The sequence below is a fragment of the Cavia porcellus genome, unplaced genomic scaffold, assembly GCF_034190915.1.
Source record: "Cavia porcellus strain 051 isolate PalLab524CR breed Dunkin Hartley unplaced genomic scaffold, mCavPor4.1 scaffold_1, whole genome shotgun sequence".
Taxonomy (NCBI): Eukaryota; Metazoa; Chordata; class Mammalia; order Rodentia; family Caviidae; genus Cavia; species Cavia porcellus.
The window spans coordinates 233,999,886-234,021,481 of NW_026947484.1; the positions used below are offsets into that span (position 1 = coordinate 233,999,886).

General features: G+C 56.2%; 2 protein-coding genes across 5 annotated transcripts; both read right to left on the reverse strand.

Moving 5' to 3' along the window:
* Window positions 1-831: 831 nt before the first annotated feature.
* Window positions 832-12,911, reverse strand: Khk (ketohexokinase). 4 transcript variants are annotated; one of them, XM_023566321.2, is made up of 9 exons: window positions 12,707-12,911; window positions 8,062-8,178; window positions 5,979-6,113; window positions 5,670-5,804; window positions 3,564-3,636; window positions 2,893-3,039; window positions 1,500-1,588; window positions 1,224-1,381; window positions 832-1,137 (listed from the first exon to the last, which is right to left on the reverse strand). In XM_023566321.2, the coding sequence occupies exons 1-9, from the start codon at window positions 12,796-12,798 to the stop codon at window positions 1,052-1,054; spliced, it is 1,032 nt and encodes a 343-aa protein (XP_023422089.1). In that variant the 5' UTR covers window positions 12,799-12,911; the 3' UTR covers window positions 832-1,051. The 4 variants fall into 4 exon arrangements, with proteins under 4 accessions (XP_023422089.1, XP_003472958.1, XP_003472959.1 ...); XM_003472910.5 differs by lacking the exon at window positions 5,979-6,113; XM_003472911.5 differs by lacking the exon at window positions 5,670-5,804.
* Window positions 12,912-13,532: 621 nt separating this feature from the next.
* On the reverse strand, window positions 13,533-21,489 carry Emilin1 (elastin microfibril interfacer 1). The gene is made up of 8 exons (XM_003472908.5): window positions 20,840-21,489; window positions 19,836-19,961; window positions 19,184-19,404; window positions 16,126-18,051; window positions 15,622-15,738; window positions 14,808-14,825; window positions 14,545-14,682; window positions 13,533-14,186 (listed from the first exon to the last, which is right to left on the reverse strand). The coding sequence occupies exons 1-8, from the start codon at window positions 21,007-21,009 to the stop codon at window positions 13,849-13,851; spliced, it is 3,054 nt and encodes a 1,017-aa protein (XP_003472956.1). The 5' UTR covers window positions 21,010-21,489; the 3' UTR covers window positions 13,533-13,848.
* Between the last annotated feature and the right edge of the window lie 107 nt (window positions 21,490-21,596).

The window sequence follows — 21,596 nt, forward strand, 5'->3', positions numbered from 1 at the left end:
AGGGGTGTTGGGACAGTGCAGAGCCTATGGCACTAGGTATGTGGATATAGACATCCATGAAGAAAGTTATTCTTGGGGGCCAAAACCCCTCCTGTTCTCCCTGCACCTGGTACTGAGCCACGTTATGCCCTCCTGAAGCTCAGAACAGATGTCTTTGTATCCGTTCCCTACTTTTGGACTTACTGGGTTTGAACCTAAGGTCTTCATAATGACTGACATTTTCTGGACCCCTTTTTTGTGACAAGATCCACTAAATTGCCAAGTTGCCCTAGCTGGGCTTGAACTTGGTATCTTCTTGCATTAGCTTCCCAGAGTGCTGGGATTACAGGGATATAACACCACGCCCAGCTCCAGTAATACTAACGGGAACCGCTGGAATCCGATCCCTTTTCTGATAGTCTGCTGGGATATGACCTCCCCAAAGGACAGCAAAGTCCTGTGACTGGGTCCCATTTGTGGCTGAGGCATCGCCTTAACTGCATGATGGGGTATTGAGTTCATCTTGCCTTAATTGCAAGGTGGTAGAGGAGAGTTTTTGACTTCCCAGCAGAAGCACTGCAGTAGGCTCCCTGCCCACCAACCTGACGTTTGCTCAGCCATGTGGACCCCAGCTTCTGCGGCCACTAGGTGAACTGTGCAAAGCCTCCTGCTTTCAGGACAGCTGGTGGAAAGGCTGCTTGCTATGGTCAGGCAGAGATAACACCTGCTCTGGGCCTGGGTAGAGAGATTAATTTGAAAATGGAGAACAGGACAGAGGGCAAAGCCTCAGGAATCTCCAACCAGAGCAGGGCAGACACCAAGTTGCACCAAGAGATGGCCAGTGGAAGCTGGTTCAGAGGGAGGAGATTTATTAGTTCTGAGGCTCTGCAGACATGGCAGTAAAGGTACAGACAAAAGACCGACGACACTTGCGAGTCCTTCCCGTAGCCTGCATCTGCCCAGGGAGCCGGGCAGCCTGGATGCCCACCTGGGTGGAGGGGAAGGCAGCAGTGGCCTACAATGCCAGCCTCCAGCAAGGATGGTGAGCACGGTGCCTCCTGCCATGCGCCTGTCACACGATGCCATCGAAGCCCTGCAAGCCGCACTTCTTGCCAGCCACCTGGCACCCAAACCTCAGTGCTTCCTGCATGCTGTTTCCTAAAGGAGCACCAAGTGGCGGCATCACTCTGGGGTTCTGCACAGGAGCAGTGCCCAGCCCTGCCCCCTCCTGCTGGGGCACTCACCCCGGGAGAGGCTGAAGATGACAGCAGCGTTGAAGGTGTCTCCGGCGCCCAGAGTGTCCACTACCCGGGGTGGTGGGAAGGCATCCGAATGGAGCAGCTGGCCATCGGGGCCTAGGGCATCGGCACCCTCCTCAGCCCAGGCACAGATAAGTGTCGCCCTGCAAGACCTCCACTCAGCTGGGTGTCAGCCCACCTCATCCCCGAGACCCATTATGGCATAACCTGGGGTCCACCCCTGCAACCTCCCTAGGGCCTCTTCCTGGCTTCCCCACTCACCCTTTCCTGACTCGACCATACAGGCCCCTCAGGGCTTCCGCCGCTGATTGGAAGCCCAAGTGTCTGGCCAAGTCTTTGCTGACAAATACCTGTGGGCAGTGGAAGAGAGGCTGGTGGCCACCTGTGACCCTAGTCACTCACCACCAGCAGCCCAGTGTCACCTATGTTATAATGTGACTCCTCCAACATGACTACAATTTGGCATTCTGCGGTCCCACAGAAACACGGTTTTATGCTCGCCTAAAAAAAGCTAGAATATCACCTTGTGGGTTGTGACACCAAAGCCCCAGACCAGTGGTGTTGAGCTTATGGCACGCACGCTGCAGCAGGCACACGGAGCCCACTGTCAGGGCACACAAGCCAAGTCACCCCTGCAGCCTGGCATCGCGTGACAGCTGTTTTTTCTAAATGAAAAGCTCAGCATTCGTGTTTAACTGCAGTGTTGGCACTTTGCAATAAGTAGGTTTTGGATTGCAGTTTGGGTATTCGGTGTCTAAAAATTTGGCATCAGTGTCCTAGACTAGTTGTCCTAGGGTTAGTGGGTGAAGACCCAGAGAGAGCCTGGAGCGCCATCTAGGGGAGAAATCTACTCTGCCCTGTCAAAATGCAGTGGCTCAGGAGCAAGTTTTTGTTTTTCCAACACAACTATGCCCTCTAGGGGTAGTTTCTGCACCTGGAGAACAAATCAATAGGGAATGGAACACTAGTTACACCTCAATCTCCAGATTGTTTTGGTAGAGAACAGAGAAGCCCTGGCTCTACCCCTGTCAATTAAATAATAATAATAGGCAGCCTGGTGGTACAGCACTTGCGCCCCTGTGTTTGACCCTGGGCTCACCCTCCCCACCCAGTAATGAAACAAATTAAGCCAAGCGGGTGGGGCTCAGGCCTCCTTTGGTTTTGTTTTTTAGTATTGTTCAACGAGGCTGAGGTTCAGTGGCTGGACAGTGTCCAGCTAGCGGTGGCTATGATCCTGGGACTGTCACCTAAACTCCACGTCCACCCAGTCCCGTCCACAGCTACCACGCGCAAGGCTCCTCACTGCCAGTGGCTCCCACGCTGCCACTCCACTCCCCACCCCACCCCCAGAGTTGGAAGAGACTCGCAACCTCAGAGAACATGCAATGCCCTCATTTTACAGAGAAAGACGGCGCTGAGAGCCATGCCCTGTGGCTCCCTGGTCCTTTCCAGACCCTTTTGGACATCCTTATTTCTGGACAGAAAATTCCCCTTTTTGGCCACTGCAGAGCCCAAAGCGGGAGCTCTGCCACCTCACCCCTATCACTCGAGAGCTGCCGTTTGGAGCCTGGCAGGAAATCCCAGAGGGCTCTCTGACTGCCTTTAACAGCCGAGTCAGCTGGATGTGGCAAGCTAAGTTTGCCAGGGCACTCACCACCTCTCCGTAGCTGAACAGCTGGAACAGCTCCTCCCGGGGTTTCTCTATCTCCACAGACACCCGGATCTGAAGCTCCGGAGGCAGCTTGGCATTGTGCTCCTCGATGCGCTTCAGCATCTTCACCTGCTCTGATGCGTTGCGGCCCTGCGGCAGGGTGGGGCGGGGCAGCTCAGTGTCCAGCTGTCCAGCTTACTCCTCCCTCGCTGCTGGAACTCGGTGAGAGAGGAGAGGACCTGGGAGGCTGGGCTGGGACCTATCCCAAATCACCAAATTCTTGGCTATCATGGACCTGGAAGACCTGATCAACCAGCTCTCCCATTTCGCACATGCAGAGATTAAATAAGGAGAAAGGCTCTCTGAAGGACCTACAGGCAGTCACGCAGGGATGTGGTCACATTCAGGACATCTCAAGGTTTCTTCTGACTCCAACCCCAAAACTTTTCCCTCACAGTGCAAGTTCTGTTTCCCTTTATTTGGAAGTTGGGCCAGGCCTGCGCACTCCCTTCTCCTCAGAGGTAACTGAGGTAACACAGGTTAAGCTTAAAAGCATGAAGGATGGAGAGGGAAAGTTGAGGGGTTGGATTCATTTATCTCTAAGGTACTTCATGGTTTAGAGAAACCCAGAAGGAGGGAAAACATGTCCTGTCTAGAAACAGAACAGGGCTTGCCTCAATGTGAATCCACTTGAACCGTGTCAGATCAACCTTCTCAAAGTCCTTAGCAGACACATCAGGTAGGTTCCTATGTCACAAGATGGAAGGGTAAAGAAAAAAGAGCATAGTGAGCTCAGCCATAACCAGGATCTCTGACTGCTGGGGACCCTGTACATACTAGTGCTGCTGGCACCAAGGCAGGAAGCAGAGAAGCCGAGTTCTCAGGCTCAGCTCAAGGACAATCCCTTTCCCAGTTAGCTGAGGTTTCCCTTGCTGAGTTCCATGCTGTGATGCTATCTGAAGATAAACTCAACTGCTACAGTTAAGAAACCAGCTCTGTGTGCTTAGGTGACTACATCTCCCAGAAGGCTCTGAGTACCCGGGACTATATTTCCCAGAATTCCTCTTGCTATAGGTACACAGCTCCCAGCATGCAATCCCCTGGTGAACTACAAAGTCCATGGCCACTTGCAGGGCACGGTTCTAACTGCTAACTTCTGGGGTCAGAGCAGTTAGATCTTGCCCATGGCACCCTGAACACCATAAGTTTAGCAGCTTCCTGGCACAACTCTGAAGTAAAAGTTGGCATTTCAAGAAGAGGTTGGCCAGCCTAGGACTGGAGACCCAGAAATGAGTCTACCTCAGTGATTCCCTTGGCCACTCCTACACACAGCTGATGAATGTCCCTCCACATTCTGTTCTTGTCTTCCACGGACTGCAGCCTGGGCCTTTCTAGGCTGCAATCTCACTGGTACATGGAGCTCAAACTCCTACTCCCAGGCCTCCTGCAGCTGAAGGTTATGTATGTGCACATTCATGGACAGAGGCCAATGGGCAATAAACATTTTCTCTTAGATCCCCACTCCTGCCTTCCTGTACCTACCCTGTCCCCTTGATTAGAGTTACTACAGGTCACTGTTCATGGGCAGATGGTAAGTACTGCCCCATCTCAAGGTTATCTCTTGCATATATGAGTGCCTACTATTTATCAGGACAATCAGAGCCCAGGGACCATAAAGCTTGTCCTGGGACAGTGCCAGAAAATCTTTTACAGACCAAGTGCCAAACTGCAACCCAAAACTTATTTATTGCAAAGTGCCAACACTCTAATTAAACCTGAATACTGAGGTTTTAGTTTAGAAAGACAACTCATGCATTAACATCTTTTGTCTTCAAAGAAAAACACAATAATGCAAGTGCCATAGGTTTGCCACCACTGCCCTAGGATGGATGGCTTCCCCTATCATCCAGGTCTAGTGGCCAAACTAGGGACAGCCAGTAGGGACAGCCTGAACCCCATGGCGGGTGAGCTTGGGCCCCTATAGCCCTAACACAGTTCCTAGCACATATCAAGACCTTTCTGGAGGGAGGAGAAGAGCTGAGGCTCATGGGGATTCTCAAGGAGCTTGGGGCTCTGAAGGGGGGTCCACTTCCACCCCGTTTGCACTACATCAAATGGTCCTGACCACATCAAATGGTCAAATGGTGCACGGAGTTGTTTTTGGTGCATCATGTGTTCCGTTTCATCACATAGAATGACTTAATCCCCAGCCCTTTTAAAAAATTTTATTTTGAGACAAATTTTTGTTAAACTGCCTCAGCTGGCCTCGAACTTATAATCCTCCTTTCTCAGATCCCCAGGTAGCCAGGATTACAGGTGTGTTACCACACCTGGCCTCTTTTGATCATCCATCCTTTTTTAGGTCTTTGGTGCCGTGCTGCAGGCTGGCAACTCTAGGGCTGATTCTGAAAATTCCAGTAAGCCCCAACCTAACACAAGGCTTAATAGAGAGTGACCCACATCTCCTATCCCTCTGTCCTGGGACATCTTCCCCACACCCAGAGGCTGCTGATGGACCGATTAGAGAGGAATCACATCATCAATTACATCCTAAATAGGCAATGGTGCCTGCCCATCATTGGTGCCTACCAAGGTCAAATCACCAGGCAGAGGGGAGCCCAGGCTTCCCACCTCATTTCTCCCCTAATTAAAAACAATTCAGAAGTCATTGAGCATGGGGGCAATTTCCGGCAGAGGGCAGCCACACGGCTGGGACTCCCACAGTGGTGATCGAGGGAACTGATTGGTGGGTGGTGGCAGGGCAAGGCCAGGGGCCTTACGTGTCGTAGAGCACAATGGTTCGGGAGCCATTGGAGATGTTGACGATGCAGAAGGAGCAAGGAGTGTCCCCCCTGCTCTGCCAGGACACGTGAGACACATCCACGCCCCGCCGCCTGAAGTCAGCCACCAGGAAGCTTACCCGAGCAAGGGAAAGGGGAAGGAGATATGGATTAGAGCCCACGCGTGGCCTGGACTGCCATGGAGTGGAAGGGTGCTGGGGCACCCAGGCCTCTGCAAGAAGATGGGTGCTGTCCTTGGAGTTTAGCGACGGCGGTGGCAGCTGGCAACGTGCAGACAGCTACACAAACCTGTAGGCATGGAGGATGGTACGGCTGCCAGTGGCCTCGCTGACGGTGACCGCGGAGGTGGGGATGGAGCCCGTGGTCTGAAAGACTGCGTAGCGCAGGTCCACGGAATAGCGGCGGAAGTCATCCAGGACAAAACTGCCAGGGTGGAGCAAGCCAGGGGAGGCGCAGTTCGGCAAGGGTGTGGGGAACTGAAGACCAGCTGGTGAGGCCACGGGGGCCCCTGGAAGGGAGGGGTGCAAGCACAAGAGGACAGGAGAGAACTGGGAATCCCCGTCTTGCCACGGGCCGTACGAGGCAGGTAGCAGAGGGAGGGGTGAGGAGCCTGGAGCTCAGGGAGAGGAGCACAGAGGGATGGTGCTCAGGTGATCACCGATGCAAACTCCGGCCCCATATAACCTGTCTCTAGGCTGACTCAGTTGGGAAGGATTTGCTGCTACCCATAAAGCTAAACAAAGACAGTGCCTGGAACCTGTCTCCTGCTTGAACCAAGCCAATGTGGGCATTGTGACGTGCTTCGTGCCAGAGCCAGGCAGAATTAATAATCATCAAGCTGACCCTGTGCTGCCCACCCCTACCCCAAGCTGGCTTCTGCATGTTCATCCCATGGGGCACTTTTTCCAACCCCCCTGTGGTTCCTCTCATCTATACCTGCCTCCAGGACACCCAGCCAGGAAGCAGTACTGCCTGCATGGTTCCCCTTACTGCCCTGTCCTCTCAAGGCCAGCCTAATCCCCTGGGCACTGAGCTGGCTCCCGGGGCCCCAGGTATGGGCCTGATCCAGGACAATTTCCCAGGATGCGCTCCAGCAGCGTGAGCCCAGGGACATCCCTCAGGAAGAGGTACCAGCAGGAGAACAGGAGGCTAGCCCCATCCTCCCCAGCCCTGCAGGGAAAGGTCCTGATCTGACTGTGCTGAAAGGTGGCAGCTGTGTGTGACAGTCCAGCTGTCCTCCTGGGTTTCCGTGACTGGACCCTACCTTCAGCAACACCAAAGCTGGACAGGTCAGTGTCGTGAGCACCAAATCAGGACATCATGTGTTGTGTTACAACTCAACGGTCCTTTGAATCATAGTTTTACCAAAGCATCGGCGATATGGTTTGGTTTGCCAAACCATTTTCTGTGCCTGACACATGGTAGGTGCTCATTAAACATTTGCTGAACAGCCTGTGCACCAGTGTGACTTCTGTGCATAGAAGACTCCACTACCCTAATCGAGAGCCACAGTCCTGCCCCCGGCAGAGAGGGGAGAAGCTACCAAGGAAGGCTGAATGGCCAACCCTTGGCTCTAGTCCCTTGTGCCCCGTTTGCTCTGCAGCAACCCATGGATGCAGGGGAACTGGCTGCATGCAGGTAGCTGGACTCTTGTGGCAGCTCCTTCAAACCAGGGTTCAAAGGCCTGCATATCACAGGCCATAAACCTGGCCACCTGCCCTGCTGCTCACACTGGGCAAAGTGTGGGCCTCACCTCCCGATCACGCTTGCTGAGTCGGCTGTGCCAGGGGCCAAAGGGCTCCTGTGTCCTCGTAAAGTCCCTGGGCTACTTAGGGGCTACAGCCATGCATCAAGCAGAGAGTTCTGGGCCCGGCTTTAGCACGTGGCTTTGGGGTGTCCTGGGCTGGGAACTTTTGCTATTTCAGTGAACAAGGATGTGAACACTTGGCCCTACCCTTCAACCGGGAAGCAAACTGTGGGTCTTGACCCTGGGACCATGGATGGGGAGGGTAGGAGAGCGGGTCCCTGACTGCCTTCTGCCTTGAGTGTGGCTCGGATGAGGGACTTGGGAAGGCCAAAGGGAAATCCACCGCAGAGTCTGTAGGAAGTAAGGATGGAGGAGGTGGAGGGGGCCTAAGCGGGCTTCACTGCAAGCTGTGGAAAAAAACCTTCCCAGGAACAATGGTCACACTCAAACAGCAGACAGGCTGCCCAGGGGGGTCTGGGAGCCTCGTCCTCCCCTGAGCCCCCTCCTCCTCTCCTGGAGGCTTCCAACCATTCATTTCTTCTACCCGGCCCAGCCAGGGTCAGGACATGCTTCTCCCCACACCCCGAGGACCAGCCCTGCCAGCCCACATGCCCGCCTACTCACTCGGCAACGTGGCCAGGGGCCAGGGAGCCCATGAAGGCACAAGGGGCTCCGAGCAGGGAGAGGACAGTGCAGGAGTTGGACGCGTTGCCTCCACGCTGCCATCTCTGGGACAGGCACCTACAAAGCACAAGGTTGGTCTCTACGGCCCCAGCCGGGGAGGGTTCTAGAAGAAGCAGAGCAACCAGGATCCCCCGTCTAAGGGGCTCCTAGAATTTGAAAGCAGAGGATGCCCTCACGAAGCGTCCAGGCAGCCAGCTCATTTTCTCAGTGGGGCAGCTGAGGTTCTGTCCCCCAGCTGGGGCTGCATGCAAATTCACGGTGATTATTTTAAATGCCTCCCTCCATTCTTAAGGTATCAGGAAAGCATCCACTGGGGCCCATCGCACTAACTCTGGGTCATCTCCTCAGTCACAGGAGCCCTGTCCTCAGTCAGGCGTGTGCCCCCCGGCCTGTAACTTCACCCCCTTCCCTGTTGGCTGCATCAACTCCAAGGGCTTTGGGACCCAGCACCTCTTCCCAAGGGCCACATTCACCACCTGTTCCTGTCTCAGCAGAGCCTGCTGCAGAGGTAGAGCAAAATGAGGGGCTGGGACACAGCCCAGGGGAGAGCCCCTGCCAAGCCTGCATGCGGTCCTGGGTTCAAGTCCCAGCACTGCAAAACAAAACAAAGGAACAACAACAAAATACCAAAATGAGAGGACAGGAGAACAAACCTGATACTGTGGTTATTTAAAAACTGTGTGTTGGGCCAGGAATATGGCTCAGTGGCACAGCGCCTGCCTGGCAAGTGCAAGTTTGTGAGTTCGATTCCCGGTTTTAAAAAGAAGGAAAAGGTGTGTGCTGGGCAGATGTAGCTCAGTGGCACAGCGCTTGCCTTGAGTTACCAAGAGTCTGGGCTTCATCGCCAGCATCACCACTAGCATGCAGGGTTAAAAAAAAAAGTATCAAAAGTCCCAAAGGAGTTTTTCTTCATCTTTACTGAAAGTCTGTCCAAAGAAAACTAACAAGATATGCCAGAAAAGCCTTGCAGTCATCATCAACAATAACATACACACTGATTCAAAGGACTTTAATTTCCTTGTGCACCAGTAAAACTGCAAGGCAAACAATAGAGGTTGCTATTTCCAGGTGCTAGCTCCGTGTCCTAACTGTAGTAACAATAATGATTGTGAGATCTTACAATAAAGGCAACAATGAACCACTGAGGAAATAACTGAGCCAAGAGCCGTGGCACGTGTCTGTAATCCTAGCTACTCCGGAGGCTGAGGCTGGAGAACCTCAAGTTTGAGGTCAGTCTGGGAAATTTAATAAGACCCTATCTCAAAATAAAATTTTAAAAGGGCTGGGGATGTAGTTTAGTGGTAGAGTACTTATTTAGGGCTCTGGGTTCAATCCCCAGTACCTCATAAAAAAGTGACAGAGAGAGAGAGAGACAGACAGAGAGACAGAGACAGAGAGAGACAGAGAGAGACAGAGACAGAGAGAAAGACAGAGAGAGAGGGAGAGAGAGATTGAACTGGTATTTCTTTTGGGGCAAGATACTGGGGATTAAATATTAAATTTAGAGTCTTCTCACTGGGCTACATTCCCACCTGTTTTTCTGTTTGATTGCTTTTTGAGGCAGGGTCTTAGTAAATCACTAAATCGCCCAAACTGGGCTTGAACTTGCAATCCTCCTGCCTCAGCCTCCCAGAATGCTGGGTTATAGGCACGTACCACCATGCTAGATTAATCCAGAATTTTTACACTAACGTATATTTATACACAAAACTTAACCCTGGCCGAATGTGGTGCTGCAAATCTGTAATCCCGGGGCTGGGGATTTAGCTCAGTGGCATAAGCGCCTGCCTTCCAAGCAGGCAGTCGTGAGTTCGATCCCTGGTACCGGTAAAAAAAAAAAAAAAAAAAAAAAAAAACGAAAAAAGACAAAAAAAAGAAAAAAGAAAAAAAAATCTGTAATCCCGGCGCTTAGTAGAAATTGTTGCCAGTTTGAGGTCAGCCTTGAGACAGACTGTCTCAAGACTCTGTCTCAACAAACAAACACAAAAATAAAAACAAAAAAACAAGCTATTTGTTCTCTCCAGCCTTGGGAAAAGGGAAAAGAATGATCACACTAAGAAAAAAAGATTCCTGGTGTAACTCAGAGGTGGAGCATTTGCAAGCACAAAGCCCTGGGTTCATTTGCCTGGGTGGGGGCTTAATTGTAAGGGTCAAAGATTTTTCATACCTGTGCTGTTTGGGAAAGTATTTGTGCACAGAAAACAGGAGTCTAGAGGTGCTGAAGCTGCCGGAGGTCACACCATAATAATGATGCGACAACACTGACACCCAGGTTTCCTGACCCCAAAGCCACTGCTGCTTACTCTATTTCCTCTTTATTTATTCATTTTTTGGTCTTTTGAGACAGATTGGCCTTGAACTCACTGGAATCCTCCTGCCTCAGTCTCCCAAGGGCTGGAATTACATTACAGGCATTATGCCTGGCTCAATTTTCCTGTTTTTTAAAATGAAAAGCAATTAGGCCTAACCATTGACAACACTTCTAAGAAAAGGTATGGGATTTCATTCTGCAGTTGCTTTCAAAGGCACACTGAGCCTTCCTGTGCAGAAACACTCAGTCCAGCACTCCAGTGCTTTCGAGAGAGCTCTCCTGGCCCTGGACTCTGGAAGGCAAGTGCCACTCCTCAGAGGTCTGGCTGAACGCCAAGTCCTGACAGTCCTCGGGGCCGGAGGGCTGAGATGCCAAGGGGGGCCTCAGGGCTACTCCTGTTCATGCTTCGATTCTGGGAGGCTCAGAAGAGTTCAGGAGCTGGGCTCGGGGAAGCGGTCAGGGGCAGGGGAGGGAGGCACACTCTGAGAGTGGGGAGCCACAAACAGGCAGCACGCAGAGAGAGGCACCTCCGTAGCGCCAGTCCACTGCACAGCCAAGCTCCAGGGAAAGGGGACTCGGGCTCAAGCAGAATGGGGCACCCGGGTCTGCCCCACCAGGCACAGCGCCCCAGTGTTTGCATGTTCTCTGGAGCATACACCTAACTCCCCTTAGCACCTAGCCCAGGGCTGCCTCCACCCGTGTAGTATGTTCAGTCCCCACCGTCCTCGCACCCTGGCAAGGGGCGCTAACCTCTGGCTAACAAAGTGGCCCAAAGCAAAGGGTCAACGCCAGGAGACAAAAGGCAACACAAGGACAAGAAAGCCAAGAGGGTACAGGAGGCTGGGGCACCTGACTCTGAATGAGGGGACACGAGGTATAACTGCGGCTCTACAACTTATTAAATATGTAGCCTGATAAAAATCATTTCATTTTGCTACCTGGCTGATGCCTACACGATTCCTGGGAAAGTACAAGGTAGTGCACATGACAGTACTCTGGGACCCAAAACCCAAGAGCGCCTGGGGCTCCCCCGTCAGGCCCAAGGTGCTCCGTGCTGCAGCACCTGCCAGCGCTCAGCCTTGAACTGCCTGTCACCCAGTCCTTGGGCCACAATAACTGATGGCCAAAGAGCAACCCTCAGCATGCTGAGAAGCCCAGACACGCCTCTTCGGCATGACAGCCAAACGCAGCATGCTCACTGAGAGTCAAGATCTGTCAAAGGATTCGATCTGCCAGACAACTGGTGCTGTACTGGCTCCTGGGAGGCTTCTGGGATTCCAGGTTCTGGCTTCTGGTATACCAGCAACTGTGTGTGATAGACTGGAGGCCGGTCGGCAGGAAAGAGAGCTCTCGGAAGTGAACTCTGGGGGAAGCTCACAGTGCCAGCTCGATTCCTGCACAGGGGCAGTGGGGTTTGCTGGCAGTGCCTGCCAGCCTGAACTATGGTCAAAGCTCAAATTCCACAGTCCTAAATGTTCAGGACCATCTCGCTGCACACACTCCTCACTGTAAACGGCCTCCTCAATTCATTTTTGGAGATCGGGGAACAGGTGCGTGGTAAATAAATTAGAAGGGCACAGCCGGGTGTAGTTGTGGGCGCCTATAATCCTGCCTGGTACAGCAGTCAGGAAGGAGGCTGAGGCAAGAGAATCACTATGAGTTGGAAGGTAGCCCGGGCTACAGAGTGAGCTGAAGGCCAGCCTGGACTACACAGTGTGACCCTGCCTCAAAATAGTAATAACAACAATCAACAATAAGAAGTGAATGCTAGGGAAAGAGTCAGCACAGGCTTGGAGTTTACAAAAAAAAAAAAAGAGGACGACCAGGCAGAGTGGCGCATGCCTATAATCCTAGCACTGAGGAGGCTGAGGCAGGAAGATTGCCAAGAGTTTGAGGTCAGCCTGGGCTACTTAGTGAGTTCAAGGCCAGCCTGAGCTGCATAGCAAGATTCTATCTCAGAAAAACAAAAAGGAGGGAAAGGAGACCGGCCGTGCCCTGCACCTTACTAACTGTGTGCGCTTGGACAAATCAATCACCGTGCCCCTCTTCAGTACAATGCAGACCCTGATGCCTAACGCAGTCCGGGGCTGAGGGGGGAGTGGCTACCAGCGCTATCCAAATCCTGGGTCTTGGTTTCTCTTCTCCCTGCCGACCGGCCTCCAGGCGTCCCAGTCAGAGGGTGCCCGGCTGCAGACTGCTAGCTCAGAGCCTCACTACGGGCCCCGGATTGGCAGCTCTGCAGCCTTGGTCTCCGAGGGGCCTGGGTGCCCCTACCTGCGGTCCGTGTCCTCCTCCGGGTACTTGTCCACCACACTGATGACGTCCAGCACCACGAGCCCCACGCACAGAATCTGTTTCTCCTCCATGAGCGCGCTCCCCAGCTTCCTGGCAGCCCGGCTGACAGGGCTCCTCCTAACGGGCTCAGCCTCTTATCGTGAGGCTGGCGTCCGCGCTGCCAGGGCAGCCCTGGCTCCTCCTCCGGGTGCGGAGCTCCTCCTCCTGGGAGCCCCGCGCCCCAACGAGGCTGCAGTGGGCGGGGCGCGGATTGCTGGCCTTGCTGATCGCAACGCCTCCGGCTCCTGGGCCTCAGTTTCCTCCCTTGTCAGACTAGAAAGCCCCTAGGCAATGACTGCAAAACAAAAGTGCTCAGCCCTGAGCCACCCGCCCCGCCCTCTCCTGCACCTGCGGCGCTTGCTCGCAGGACCCCGGGCTGGAAGGGCGGAGCCGGTTCTCACATCACCGCCCCGCCCCACCCCGTGTCTCGCTCCGCCCCCGCGGGCCCCCTAGCCGAGGCCCCGCCCCACTAGGCGTCACGTGACGAGAACGCGGCCGGACGGCGCGAAGGACTCAAGCACTGCGCCCCCTGGCGGACGCCGGGGTTGAACCGAGGAGGCGCGGGCTGGAGCCCCGGCGACGGGCGCGCAGACCTGCCGGAGCCTCCCGCGTCAGGGCGGGCAGAGCTACCGCGTGCCCCGCGGCGTCGGGGGTGCTGGGCACGAAGCGCGGCCCGGGGTCCCCTGCGTGGGCCACAGGCTCCCGTCCCGTCCCGTCCCGTGCGCTCCTGTCTAACCCTGAGCACGCACTGCACAGCACAGTTACGTTTTTGTAGAAAAAAACCAAGTGTCTTTATTCCTGAATAGTTTAGCATGGCGGTGCGGGCCGGGCCTGCTGCAAGCAGGGGGTCGGCCTGGAGGTCCTGCTGAGGAGCAGGGTGCGAGGGTCGGCTCTTCCTCCCAGTCCGGGTCCTGGGGCGGCCGCGGCCGGGCCAGAAGTGTGGAGGGGGCGCCGCAGCCCCCAGCCCGCGCGTCCCGGGCGTGGGGAGAGCGGGCGGCCCGACCGGAGCTGGCGTCAGGAGGGCTCGCGACCCGGGGCGAGCCGCCGCCGCTGGCTGTTTGGCCGGCGAGCACTGCGACTCTCTACACCTGTTCAAGGTCCAGGTCCTCGTAGAGCAGGGCTCCGCTGAAGATGGTGAGCGGCTCCTCCGAGTGAGCCAGCTGCCCCGTGACTAGGTCGATGCAGACCGTGTCCCCGGCCTGCAGGGGCAGGATGAGGCTGAAGACGCCCAGGGCGCCCGGGCTGGGCTGGCTCTCGGCCACCGGTTTATTCTCCAGGCCCTCCGGCTCGTAGCCACCGGAGTCTATGCGGGCCACACCCATATTGGAGCGGGATAGCACGGCCTCCACTTTTTCGTGCCGGTGTCCGGTCAGCACCGCGCTCAGCAAGTAGCGTCCGGCTAGTGGCGCGGTGAACACCCCTGGGGACAAGCATGGCAGTCGGGAGGGGAGACAGAGGCCGGGCCAGGGAAGGTCTCGGGAAACCCACCCCGTGCTTCTGGACTGGAAGGGACCGCTGGATCCTTCTTCCATCTCTATGCCACCACTGCATCTCCGGGCTCCTAAAGCATTGCCTGGCCGAACGGGCCCCAGTAAAGATTTGTGGAATGGGCTGCTGCCTTCTGCAGGCGGCCCCCTGCCCAAGCTGTGGTGAGGAAGAATAAAGGGTAGAAGGAATTGGGTCCCCCCAAGTCCGAGGACGAAGATTCTCCGGAGAAGAGTCGCTGCCTAGGCTTACCTAGTTCTCCAAGCGCTCAACCCCGCCCCCTTCTGGCTTACCGGTGTCCGGGTTATAGAAGCCTCCGTCGTTGAGCAGGACTCTGTCGAAGGGGACTGTGCCCGGCTCCGACCTCGGCAAACTCAGGGCAGCTGAAAACGCTACCCGCGGCACCGGGACCGCTGGCGCCCCCTCCACTCCTGGGCGGGGGTAGGGTGGGTGTTAGGTTAGGCGCTCAGTCAAAGCTGACCAGCCCCCTTCCCCGGGCTGCCTGAGGGCTTCCAACCTCCAGGCTGGACTTCAGTTTGTCCAAAATCTAACTTACCCTGTTCACCTTGGGGACCTGTGAGAAGAGGAAAAGGTAGCAGTGAGACTAAAGGCACCACTCACTAAGTCACTCAGCAAACATCTACTGAGTCCTGCTGCGCTGGGAACTATGTGAATTGATTGATTTTGTTTAGTCTTTTGGACTAGGTTTTTTTGTTTGTTTCATTTTGTTTTGTACTGGGGATCAAACTCATGACTTCACCTTTGCCAAGCAAGCACTTATGCCTGCTGAGCTAAATCCCCAGCCCCATTTTTTTTGTACTGGGACTAGAACTCATGACCTCACACTTGTCAGGCAAGCACTGTGCCCCTGAGCCATATCCCTGACCATCTTTTGGAAAAGGAGTTGAAGCTAGGGTCTTTGCAGTGAGCTACATCCTCTGCCTCTTTTATTCAGTTATTTAAGATAGTCTTATAAATTGCCTGGGCTGGACTCAGACTTTCAATCCTCCTGCCTCAGCCTACTGGGGATTACAGACATACATTATGTGGATTTGAAAGTAGAAGTGGATGTCAGGAAAAGGAGAAACAGACATATTGCACTCAACTCTGGGCCATGAGCCTCAGCCCTAGACTCACCCCAGGTGGCCCTTGCAGGCTAGGCCCTGGTCTCCAGTACAGCAGCAACATATCCAACAGCCAATCAGTGAGTATCCCAGCTCCCACTCACTGCCTTCTCCCCACCGTCAGCCTGTGGGAGCTCCCGGCTCCTCAGCGCTTCCCCTTCTCTGTCACCTCAGTGGAACGTCAAGCCAGGGTCAGTGACCGGAGCAGATAACCTTGACCGGAGCAAGGGTCTCAGGCATACATACCTGGTGGCCCCGTGGGGCCTCTTTGTCCATCCATGCCTGGGGGTCCTGGAGGTCCAGCAGGGCCTGGGGGCCCCTGTATCCCAGGAGGCCCTGGGGGCCCAGCCTCACCCGAGGGTCCTGTGGTGACAAAACTAAGTTGAAGAAGACCCCAAAGGGATTTTCCAGTGGATAAGGAAAGTGGTGGCTTTATGGACATTAGGATGAGTGAAACAGGTGGGGCTTTGCAGGTTGACAGGGAGATGGGGCTCTTCCTGTCCTTGCTGGATGCCTGGCTGGCAGAGCAGCGTCCCACCTGTACCCCCAGGCCTATCTGCGCAGCCAGAGGGAGCAGTGGAGCTCAGACCTTACATCATCTCTGCGGACACACTGCAATCTTCGGCACAGTGGTCAGGGCTACAGCTCGTGTTGGGCAGAGCAAGGAGAAGGATCAAGCCTGGGCTGTTGAGGGGAGGGGGAGAAGGGAGGGCTTGAGAAGGGGTCCCCATGCCTCCTCTTGCCCCTCACCGGTGAGGTCCCTCAGGCTGAGCTGCTGAAGACGGTCCTCCAGGAGCAGCAGGGAGCTGTTGAGGGCACCGAGCCGTCTGCCTAGGCCCGCCTGCCCTCCCAGCAGCTTCTCCAGCAGGGCCGCCTGCGCCTGGCTGCTGCTGTTGGCTTCCCGTAGCCCGGCCCAGAGCCCAGCCACATGTCTGGAAAGGCCCTCACGTAGGCCCTGCAGTCCCCCTGCCACTGTGTCCAGTCGCTCACACACTCCCTCGAGACGGCCCAATCGTCCCTCCAGGCTGGGGCACTGGCCGGCCTGCGTCTGTCCCTCCTCCAGGCCTCGGAAACGCTCCTCACTCTCTGTAACATGCTCCGTAGCCTCCTGCTGCAGCCTGTTGATCTCAGAGATGATGCTGTCCTTGGTGGCCCCCAGGTCAGCTAGATCGGCGCCCTGGGCCTCCACAGTGGTCTGGAGCTCATGCAGTGACTCATTAAGGGAACTGAAGGTGAGGATGACCTCAGAGAGCTCCCCTTGCAGGGCCTGCAGGGCCGAGCCTGAGTTGCCCCCAAACACACTGAAGCCATCCAGGGGCCCACGGCTTGGTCCCCCAACACCTGGACCAGCCCCAGGACCCCGTGGAGGTAATAGGGGACAGGAGCAGCGCTCCACCCCATCCCTAAGGCGGCCCAGCTCCTCTTGGACACCACCACAGGCACCACAGCCCTCGTCCCCACGGGCCTGCAGCAGACCCTCCACTTGGCCCAGCTGTGACACTGTGAGATTCAGCTGCAGCACGAGCTCTGCAGTGCTCGCATCCTGAGCGTCCATGCGCTCCTGGAGCTGGCCCACAACCCCTTGTAGCCCCTCCAGCATGGTCTGCCGAGCCTCCCCTGCTGCCTCCAGCTTGTGTAGTCTAGATCCTACCAGCTGCAGCTGGCCCTCGGTGTCCAGTATCCTTCGTTCCAAGGCACTGAGGATCTCATTAACCTGAGCGTTCTGTTCCGTGGGGGCCCCAGAGCAGAGCTGTCCACATGCCTGCACAGCCCCTGCCACCTGCTCTTCCAGCGCGTCCAGGCGCCCACCCAGCCCCCCACTCACGTTGGCCAACAGCCCCTCCAGCTTCTCCAGGCGGCCCCGGGCAGCTGGTAGCCAGTGGCTCAGCCCCCCAGGCCCCACAGGCCAGCCCTCCTCCTGCTCCTCTGAGGGACCCAGGGTAGAGTTGAAGCGGTCCTCCAGCACAGAGAGGCGGGAGGCTAAGCTGGTGTACCCTGGGGGGTGGCCCCCCTGCCCGGAGGCTCCACCCAATTCAGTGCCTCGACGCCCACTCAGCACTGTCACTGAGCCGGCCACCACGTCCAGTCTCCGCTCTAGGTCTGCCAGTCGCCGGGCCAGATCTGGGGGACAGCATTCCTGAGGCAGCCTGCGGCCCATGGCAGGGCCCATAAACTGTCGCTGCCGCTCCTCCACGGAGGCCAGTAGTTTCTCCAGCACTCGAAGGCGCTCCCTGTCCTCCTGCTGCTGCTGGCGGAAACCGTCCAGCCCAGTGAGGCACACAGTGCAGGACTCCTGCAGCCGCCGCTCCAGCTGCCGCAGTAGCTCCTCGTTGGAGCCAGGAGGGGCTGGGACGGTGGCTGAATCTCTGCTGTGTGCACCACCACCGCCACTGTGATGATTGTTGAGATTGCCCAGCTCCTGGTCGTGGGTAGAGACCCGATTGTCCAGGAGCTGCAACTGGTGCTGGATCTCATTGAGGATTTCATGCACACCAGGGCGGGCAGCTGCATCTGCTGGCTGCTGCCTCCCATTAAAAGCTGTCTCTACAGCCTTTTGCACATCTTCTACCAAGCGTCCACTCAGTCCCTGAAGGATGCCCCGAACGCCTTGCAGCTCCTTGGTCAGGCTCTGCACCTGCTCCTCCAGCTGCTGCACCTTCTCTGACTCCCCAGGACCTGGCAAGAGGGAAAAAGTCAGAGTGGCGAGGGGCTGAATGGCAGAGTTCAGGGTCCACCTGCTAAGCCCTGCTCTTCCCAGCTCCTGCAGGTTAGAGGCTCAGGCCTGGCTCGCTCTGCTTCCTTTTTGTGTGATTTGGTAAGAAAAACAAAACAAAACTCCATTGACTGGATGCCTTTAGGCTAAATTTAAACCAAAATTCTTACAGTTTTTCCCCTGGGCAGGGGAAAACTATGAACTCTGCCTGTTTAGTGGTTCAGGAAACAGAAGACAAGAGATGTTAGGGAACTGGCCATGGATTAAAAGTTTAAGGAGTAACAACACCAAAATCAAATCCAGATCATCTCTCTGGTCATCAAGCACATGCCCTTCCCCCTTGTGGACGCTTGTCCACAGTGTCTCTTGACTTCTGTCTAATTGTTTCCTCATCTGAGAAATGAGAGAGTCCTTATGCCCTCCCTCTTAGGGCTGTCAAAAGGCATAAAATGGGAAGTCAGGGAGAGGCACTTTGCATACCACGCGTTAGCAATGACAGCACTTCCCTACACCAACGTGGGAACAAACAAGAGGCCCAAGCCAAGCCTGCTAGGGGTTTGGCTGAGCGGCCAAAGAATCAGCCAGAAGTTCCTGTGTCCATAATTATAGTAAGGCTATCTCTGGCAGGAAAACAGTATATCCGGTGTGTCCAGGACATGTGCATGCAAACACAAGGGAAGACAGCAATAGGCGCTGGTGCATTCTGGGACCTGTAGTCTCCAGGGGTCACAGAGGGCCTGGGGCATGTAGTCAGGGGCAGTGCATGCTAGGATTTGTAGTCCCAGCTGTCTTCCCCATGGACTGGCTTCTCAAAGGAATTCCCCTACTCTTGCAGATGTTGGCAACTAGGAAAGATCTTGTCCGCATGTGGGCGCCTGTGAGCACATTCTGTCTTTTCCTATAGCCCTGGTCTCTGGTTTCTTGGTTTTCAGATCTCTCTCTCTCTCTCTCTCTCTCTCTCTCTCTCTCTCTCACACACACACACACACACACAATCTCAGCGACCTCTTCTCTCTGATTTAAAACATGGTGGGGTCCCCTCCGCTGTCTTGCCCACATTCCCCTCAGCATGATCGCTGCGCTCTCCACACTCACCTTCTCCCCCTAGTCCGCTGAGGTGGCTGCCTGCACTGGAGCCAGAGAGGTTGGGGCGGGCAGGCTGGGGCCGGGGGTGTGGTGTGGAGGGTGCGGGGCCCAAGGCAGGGGCAAGACCCTCCGCACAGTCGTCTCCCCCGTACCCCTGACAGCACCGCCACTCCATGTCTGTCACTGTCTTGTAGACCACACGGTAGCGAGGGCGGAGGAAGCTGCGGTACCTGGCAGAGGCAGAGCGGGGCCTCTGTGATCACGTTGTGCTTGCTGTCTGTGACCCCAGTCCTTGTCCTTAGTGAGCAAGACCTGTCCCTCAGGCTAAGTCCTCCTTCCTGGCCAGCATGTGACCTTGCTCGGTTGACAACTATCAGCTTTTTGGTCAAAGACCAGATCCCTGTCCCATCCCCCTCACACCCCCTACACACCTGAGACAGGATCCTTGAGCTCCTCCTCTGGAGGAGACCAGTCCCAGAGAAGGCATGTGGATGACAGGTCAGGGACATGAGTCCACTGTATCCTGCCAGCCAGCCGTCTCCCTGGCATCTCCCCTGCCCTATCCTGCTACCTACCTCGTAGACCCCCTCAACTGCCTGCTCCTCCACCTGCTGCCCCGGTGCAGCACCCAAGTGCCTGTTCCCTGGTGCTGGGGACTCACATGATGTTTCGAGGACACTGGGGCTGGCCCCAGCTGCAGGGCTGGTAGTCTGGCTTGATGAAGGTCTCCACTCCATCCCCAAGGACACAGCTCACTGTCCGGGTCACCACGTAGGCACACCAGTTCCTATAGGCACAACCCTACCTGGGCTCAAGGACCAGAAACACGTGGCCCAGAATAGAGCGCAGGGCTCTGAGCAGGGTCGAGGGAAGGTCAGTGGATGAAGGGCCCTTGGGGATCAATGGGTGGCAGCCCCCCACGCTTTCCTGTTTAGCCGGAGCACATAAAGACTTTTCAAGCTGGAGAGAAGCACCAAATGGAAACCACAGCTGCCGAGAAGCCAGTCCTCATGGCTGGGCAAGCTGGGGAACCTCCACATTCACAGAGTCATTTATGCCCCTTACGGTTGTGCCATGCTGAATGCGAGCCAGCCTGCTGGGTGCCTGCGGAGTCTCCTAGACATGGCTTTTTGACCCCGACCTCAAGGGAGAGGAGAAGGCAGGCTAATTCAGCTTGGGGTTAAGGAGAGAATAAGCTGCTGTTGAGCCTGGCCCCCTTGGGGCTCGCAGTGCTGTACTCTGAGCCTCATTACGCAGCCTCTGATCTGTGGCCACAGGAGAAGGAAGGGGGCAGCACCAGGGTGGTGTCATAGTTATGGACTGCTGGGGCCAAGGAAGCCCTAAAAGGGACAAAAGGGCTGCCTGAGAATCCAGAGCTGGCATCTAGCTCATGGCTGGCGGGAAGGCCTGGCCCATACCTCTCAGCATTCCCTGGGCACAGAGCTGTAGGTCCTGGTTAGGGAGGAGCAGGGAGCTGGTCCCACTTAGCCTGGCCCCCAATAAAAGCCGCAGGGAAAAGTGGGCATGTGAGGACCACTGATGGATGCGCACCTCTCTGCCCTCTTCCCTGGATTAGGGCCGCAGGCTGGGAAGGGCGGCCAGCGCACCCACCTTCTGACTGCCTTCCTCCAGCCTCCAGCCCTGGACTGAGACCCAGACTCTTACCTGTGTCGGCTGGCAGGCCGGGGAGCGCTCTGGGCCTGGGGTTCCCCGGGGCTGAGGGCCCGGCTGCCCCCTGTGTAGAGGCTGTAACCTCGAGGTGGATAGCTAGCAGCCCGCACAGCTGTGGTCAGCAGGCAGCAGAGGTAGCAGCTCCAGAAGGTGCTGGGGGCCATGGCGGGGCACTTTGAGGCTGCCCTCAGAGACACATCCCAGCCTGACCACTGGAGCCTCTGCCGGGCCCCAGGGGATGCTGCCGCTCCAGGGGACAGCACGCCGGGGCCGGTCCTGTCCCTGCTTCCTGCCGGCAGCCCCTAGCCGCACACCACCTCCTTGGCTGCCAGGCCTGACCCCTCTCCCCCTCCTCCTCCCTCCTCAGGCTCCCAGTCTGTCCCTCCCTCGGTTCCTTCCGCTCTCCTCTTCTCCACTTCTGAGGGGAGTCTGTTCTCCGGGCCCCTGGCCTCCTGTGCCTGGCTCCTACCCCTCTAGATGCTGCCTGCTGGGCCTCCGCCCCTTGTTCAGCTGGCCTTCTTCTGGGGTCCCTGTCCTCTCTGATGACCGGATCCCAAGGGTGACAGGGCTTTGCCCCTGTGGCCGTTCAGAGGCGCAGGAGTGACTGCGGGGCGGGCTGCCTCCTCCCTCCCGGTTCCCTCCTTTCTCTCCCGCTGTCTGGCTGGCGGTCCAGCCTCCCCCTTCCTCCTCCCCCCCCCCCCACCTCTCCAACCACCATACGCCACATCTGCTTCTTGTTAACTCCGGGAAA